General features: G+C 32.6%; 1 protein-coding gene across 1 annotated transcript in view; it reads right to left on the bottom strand.

Annotated features, from left to right (window-relative positions):
• LOC135216491 (glutamate receptor ionotropic, kainate 2-like) overlaps positions 1–7,500 on the bottom strand; it is a 165,139-nt gene that overhangs the window by 71,409 nt on the left and 86,230 nt on the right. Inside the window, exon 2 of the mRNA XM_064251862.1 lies at positions 81–190. Coding sequence (XP_064107932.1) covers positions 81–183 — 103 coding nt within the window. The 5' untranslated portion in view covers positions 184–190. The remainder of the gene's footprint in view (positions 1–80; positions 191–7,500) is intronic.

Consider the following 7,500-nt stretch of genomic DNA (forward strand, 5'->3'; position numbering starts at 1 on the left):
AAATTATTAAAATGCAAGGAAAATTGCATTAGGGTGGAGTTAATAGACCCAGTAATAACAATAATAATAATCAATCTTACCTGACACAGAGTCATCAAATACAATTATGACTTGTCTTTGGGAAGTGTGACTTAAGAGGTACGTAATTAAATACAGTACTCCATGGGACCGATTTGTAAGCATTTTGCTCCTGTATGAAGATAAAAAAAATATATTTGATAAAAAGATACAACTGTAAGAAATTTATTACATGAATAAGCTGTCGGATTTTGGTCGTGATTGAAAATGTGACTATTCTAATTTGAAAAAACTGACTCTTTACCTAAATGAAAATATAACTTACAGTGTTTTAAGTCCAACTTAGAAATGAAGCATAATTTTCATAAGCAGATAAAATTGTAAGAACTGTTTGGGAAGAAAAATAAAAATAGAGGGTAGTTTTTTAGTCCTTCGTAAAATAGGAATTACTTCAATAAATAGATGATCACAAGATAGAACATTTAACCCTCATAGGAAAATAAATATAACTTAAGCCAACTTATAATATGCTTTCTACGTGACTAAAATGATTCTTGAAACGCAAAATGTGACGTCAGACTTGATTAATATTAGTAATAAACTGCAAAAATGTATTTGCTTAAGAATAAAATTCTCGCGTAGAAATTACTACATCAAACTTAGATGCATATAGACATGTAAATCGAGAAATTACGAGTGTAACGTGGCTATTGAATATATGTAAACAAATAAATATGATACCGAATAACAAAAATATAGAAAAAATTTTACTTTTCAAACAGAATAAACGCATTATGGCAGGATATATCATACGATGTTTGTGTCCGAGGTCATTCAATGCTTCTCAGTCTGTCGTTCCAGATAATACTGGAAACATGTCTGACAACCTTTCTCTTTTTATTACGTTTGCTGTGCAAGGGAGGGATAAGCCTCTAGTGTGTACTGAATCCGAGCAGGTAGCAATTGCAACATGGCAATTTAGGAAAATAAATATTTACTTTGCTTGAGACAATCGTGTCATGGCGATGTAGGATTAGTAATTGTAAATCTTGATTCGTTGTAGGGGCAAATGAATCAGTTACTCATGTTGAATAAACTTGTTTGCCAATAAAATAAATAAATAAATAAATAAATAAAGAAAGAAAGAAAAAATAAAACAAATTAAATAAAAAATAGAAAATAAAAAATTTTAAAGAAAAAATATAAACCAAAAAAAAAAAAAAAAAAAAAAAAAAAAAAAAATATATAAATGAATATAAAAAAATAAATATTATATATATGTGTATGTATATATATAATATATATATATATTATATATAATATATAATATATAATATATAATTTCGACAAAGGATGTCTTTAAGTAGTATACAACTCCGAATGAAAGCGTTCGCAGTTGCAACTGCAAGAAGCATGATTCTAACTCCAGCTGGAAGCTTCATGTTTCTTGCAATATCAACGGTATATTTGGATGTACCTGCCATGTATTTTTGCCATGTAAATATAATAAACAAAAATTTACTTCAGACTCTCTCTCTCGATTGTACATCGAATATTTGATCGATGAGTTAAAAAAATATTGTACCTCAGATTAAGTATTACTCAGCTGATATGTTTAGTGCTGTATACTATGTATACTTGATAGGCTGGAGTTTTTTACAAATACATATTACCAATGTCGCCCATAATACGATTTTTTTTAAATATTAATTTACGAGTATATTAGCTTTCAGATCTGGACACACCAAAATGTAACATACTCATTTGAATTTCTTTGAAGACCATTAATATTTTTTTTTATATATTTCAGACAGGCATGGACACAAATAAACGCATAAATAGACTGAGAGATTTCATAGGCGATGGTACAATATATTTTAGACTCACTGACTGACTGGTGTATGTCACGCTGGCGTCAGAACTGTGGACATAGGATAGGGTGACAAGGTAAAAAAAAATTCATATTACATCCTTCTAAAGACATAACTGGAATTAATGAAAGTCCTCTGAGACATATGGTTATGAAAGACTCATTTTCCTGTCAAATGTGCCCCCAACACATCCATAAAAGAGTAATTTATTGAGTGAATAATAACTGAAACGTTGCAGGTGGCAGCGTTTGTTCAGTAACAAACGTTTGTTTGTCCAGACGCTGATGAATTACTACTATTCATTTTAACTGCGCTAACGTCGATCTGGAAAAGAGCGGAGTAAAAAGGTCTTCAGTGGATTGTATTATTGAACTTTCACCTCACATAATTGTAGAATGTAATTAACGATAGACGTCACGTATCATCTAATAAACCAGGGCACATTTTTTATCCTGCCAAATGGACTATTGAATGGAAGATGGTATTCGTTGCTAAATAAGATATTCAACGACAGACGTTGACAACGATTTATAATACGAAGAGAGAAATTGAATGACTAAGTAAAACATACTATTCGACAAGAGGCTGTGCTTTGGGTTCGAGTTGCGTATGTCCGTTAGGAGAGACTATTTAAAATGGGCCGGATATCAATATACTTATTTCTAAAGCTGTTTTATATCAATATACTTATTTCTAAATCTGTTTTATAAGTATAGTCTCGGGCAAAGAACTTAATTCGCCGAATTCCGTACCAAGACTAACTGATTTGACCAAAAGTTGGTCTCGTGATTGGCAACAAGTGGGTTTTCGAGGATATCGATATCCGGTTGAGGAATCTTTTCCAACTGTGTGTGTTTGTGTTCTTTGTGTGCGGTGGAGGGGAGGGGGGGTGGGGAGAGATTGGACTGACCACCCCTCAACTGTTGCTTGTAGTCTGCGACCGCTCTCGTTAAAATTGCAGTCACCATCAACTGCGCCACATCAGTCTCCAGACGCTTCAATAAAACCGACGTGAAGCTGCCAAAATATCAAATGAGCTTTGTGAATTGTGATCACTCCCAAAATGAATACTTGGCACGCGCTTGAAGACAAATTGGGCGGCTAACTTTTTTTCCTAGTGATTATGAGAAAACGGGTAAATTGCAAAAGCATTTTTCATTGACTGAGAAGGTTTATTGCTCATTCTCTTTTCAACAGGGATGATATTCATCACCAACACCTGAGAATTACGTCGTGGTCAAATGGTTGTTTATCGAGCGGCATTTGGCATCAAATCTTACAAAAAATGCAAAAACATGGATCGTATAAGAAAATACTTATCTATCGGGTGCTCAAGACAAGATAAATGACATTCATAATGCTTCCAACAGTTTTCTTTTTTTTCTATCTTTCTTTTTGCTTACAACCACCGAGGTTCAGTCTCATTAACACGCAAGTCTCCTACAAGAAAATGTTCGTCTATTGGGTGTTCAAGCAAAGAAACGAGTAAGGGTGAAAAGCAATCATTAGATTTTTATGACCGTTTGGTCATTAGTCAAGAAGTAGTCCCTTTCTTAGCTAACAGAGATAGGAAATGACTTCTAAAAAAACTGGAAGTGTATAATCTGCAAGAAAAGAAAATCACCTATGCAAAGCCACCTTGTCTTAACATCAGCAACAGAACCGTTCTTAGGAGTTTATTAATAATGAGAACATAATTCGACGCAGTGCGGTGCTTTTTTCCTTTTTTTTTTCTGTAGAATATTGTTAATAATTCTTCCGCGTCAAATTTGCGAGTCGACTGGACATCCGATCATGGGATGGAATTCGCTTTTATTCAACTCTCATTTTGTAACCGTTTCTTTCATTTATTATCTCTTAATTTTTTTCAAATACATTAATGTGACTGAAGTAAGAGGTGTTGATTCACCTCCGGAAAGAGGGAAGGTTATATGAGAAAGTTGATTATAACAATCTTACTGTAATCATGAGTATATTTTCTTTTACTGTGAGTTACTTACAAAAATCTTGAGCAAAAACTAATTCCTATTGTTACAGTTTCTTTTAACACAGGAGTTCTAGCCTATAGGTACTTCAGTCAGAATACCTTACCCTTACAAATCAAAGTTAAGAGTCTTCAGACCTTTTCCTTAAGATGTAATGCTAATCCTATTATAGAACCATAACGTGTATCCAGATATCCTTTTCAGTAAGTAAACACCCAATCCGCTGTGCTGCCATCTTTGGCTTAAAACTTTTGTACTAAACAAGCCGGGAAAAAATGGAATAGTGCCGTATGATAACATTCTCAAAAGATAAAACATTGGAGAACTATACATTTCTTTAACACCTTACAAAATTATAATGAAGGGCCTCCTACATCAAATATACATTTCAATTTTATTTATGGTAGCTAATGCACATGATGATGGTGGGTAAAAAACAAACTATTTTTATGATCACTGGAAACTTCATAAGTGATATATTTTTTGTGTAAGTCTTTGTCATGTGAGACTGTATGCTCAGAAAGACGTAATTTTCTAAGTCGAATCACTATAATCCATCGCGACCTGTCAAAAACAAAACAAAAAAATAAAAAAAAAGGTCAAAATAAAAACATTAAAATCAACTGAAACAAAAACACTTTATACCTAAAATGATCTTCCCATAATACATTTTATTGGGGACAGAATAAAGCGGGTCCTTGATCGACTTTGGTATGTTGTTAAACATACAAATCGAATGATGGATTATGAAATTTAGGGACAAGCCCATGCACTTGGACCTATTATGGTTATTCAGCGCCTACAAATCGAATGAGAAAACAGTTTTATGATTGGAAACTGTGATTTATTGATACCACAGCAAGGATTTACTTAATTAGGTAAACTTGCACTGGTTGTGACCAGTGGCGGATTTTAGGGGGGTGCACCTGGTCACGTGCCCCTCCCCCCTTGGATATGAATAACTCAGAAAATTGTTTTCTTTCAATAAATTATTAACAGTAGCAAAAAATTGGTTAGTTAATGATTATTTCAATAACTGTTACTACCGTGTACACACGTGTGTGCATACATAAATAAGTATTGATATTTATGTACAATGTGAGTATATGTTACATATACATAAATATATTATATATATAAATATATTATATATAATATATATATATATAATACTTAATTATAAATATATATAGATATATATCTATATACATATAAAATCTTATATATATCCTATATATATAAATATATATATAAATATTTATATATATAAAATATATATATATATATATGTATATATATATATATATATTCCTATGTGGGCCCCCAACCCGCCATGAAAAATTCCTAAATCCGCCACTGGTTGTGATGAAAATATCCCATATGTTATATATCCCGAGAGGCTGGTGAAAGAAATTGATAAAATGCTTATGATGGCAAATCTGGTTCCAGCAGAGGGGAAGAGTTGACCAGGTCCATTCTTCGCGTTAAGACGCACAGTACAGTGATGAATGAAACTTAGAAGTCCTCTTCTGATGGCTGTTGTTGGTTACGAGAAGGCATTTGACAGCGTCCACAAACCAATGTTCTGGAAGGTCTCACGTCACTGGTATTCCCGACAGATACTTTAAACTAATTGAAACTATCCATGAGCGAAGCAGATCCAAAGGTACTTTTGTAGTTTCCTCGGGTAAAGTTTCAGTAAATAGTTGGGTACCTAAGGGGGATGCCATGTCCCCTTTAGTGTTTGCCTTTCTTTCAGATTTTGCAATGAAGAAGAATTTGTTGGACATGAAAGAGAATGCTTCGACTTAAGTAACGACAAAAAGTGAATGACTTCAATAACCTAAACACCAAAAGATTTAGTATTGTTAAACTTGTGAACAAGATGCATTATAAACACCAAGAGGGATGGTACTTGAGATAGAATACATATAAACAAAAATAACGAGGAAACGGCATTCTCAAAGGAATTAAATAACATCAGTTGCACTATGGATAAAAGAAGGTGATTCTTTCAAATATCTAGGAACAATAACATCCAGTGCAAGTTCTATTGATCTGGAATGTGACGAAAGACTAAAAAAGGCAAATCAAATGATAGATAGCCCAGTACATTTAAAAATCTAATAGACTTATCTTATCAAAAGCCTTGCTTAAATATATATATATATATATATATATATATATATATATATATATATATATATGTTATATATATTATATATATTTATAATATATATTTATCGTATATAACACATATATATATATATATATATATATATATATACATACATATATATATACATACATATATATATATATATATATATATATATATATATATATATATAAATGTATATATATATATATATATATATACAAATTACAAATGTCATATAATACCCAGTTCACTTTATATCGGGGATAACAGACACCCAAGCAAAATTATAATTGATCGATATTTGTATCTATAAATGAAAAAAAGATATTTCTTGGTGTTTGTAATATATATATATATAAATATAAATAAATATATATATATATATATATATATATATATATGTGTGTGTGTGTGTGTGTGTGTGTGTGTGTGTGTACACACGCGATCACGCACACACACGCAGTCCTTCCAGACTCCGCGAGGAATCTCCCGAGGTAAGAAAAAATGGCCTCTACTGTAAACTATATTACTGATGATTCCGGTCATGCTAGAGAGATGCATATAATAATAATCACAATAATAATAATCAATCAATCAACAATAATAACACTGAAAATGTAGTACCTTTATTGCAAACAAGGCATTAAGCTGAAGAAGATTATTCTTTTCAATGCAATATGTTTAAGAAAGGGGCTTCTTTTCAAAAAAATAAAAATAAAATTTTTAGGAAATTGCATTAGCCTCACCGCAAATTATATTACAATTATGAAGCTATTCTTTTAATGGAATGTTTATAAAAGCGCCCTTCAGTCTTAGTAGTGGTAATAATAATAATAATAATAATAATAATAATAATAATAATAACAACAACTGGCCAGCAACGAAGGAAACGGAAAGAATGCTAACAGCGGTGCAAGACCAGGACCTGAGAACCAGATACTATGTCCAAAGAACAATAGATGGAAATAACATCTCACCCATATGCGAGAAGTGCAATATGAAAGAAGAGACCATAAACCACATAGCAAACTAATGTCCGGCGCTTGCACTGAGCCAGTACAAAAAGGCATGATTCAGTAGCAAAAGCCCTCCACTGGAGCTCGTGCAAGAAACACCAGCTGGCTTGCAGCAATAAGTGGTACGAACACCAACCTGAGGGAGTGACAGAAAACGACCAGGCAAAGATCCTCTGGGACGATGGTATAAAAAGCGATAGGGTACTTGCCAGCAGACCAGACCAGACTTGACGCTGATTGACAAAATAAAAAAGAAAGTATCACTCATTGATGTTGCAGTGCCGTGGTACACCAGAGGAGATGAGAAAGAGAACAAATTGACTAAGTTTTAAGACCTGAAAACAGAAATAAGGATATGGGATATGCCACTGGAAATTGTACCCATAATTATAGGAACACTAGCCACAATCCCAATATCCCTGATAAGGAACCTGGATAATTCAGATGCC

Source organism: Macrobrachium nipponense, chromosome 6 (assembly GCF_015104395.2).
Source record: "Macrobrachium nipponense isolate FS-2020 chromosome 6, ASM1510439v2, whole genome shotgun sequence".
Taxonomy (NCBI): Eukaryota; Metazoa; Arthropoda; class Malacostraca; order Decapoda; family Palaemonidae; genus Macrobrachium; species Macrobrachium nipponense.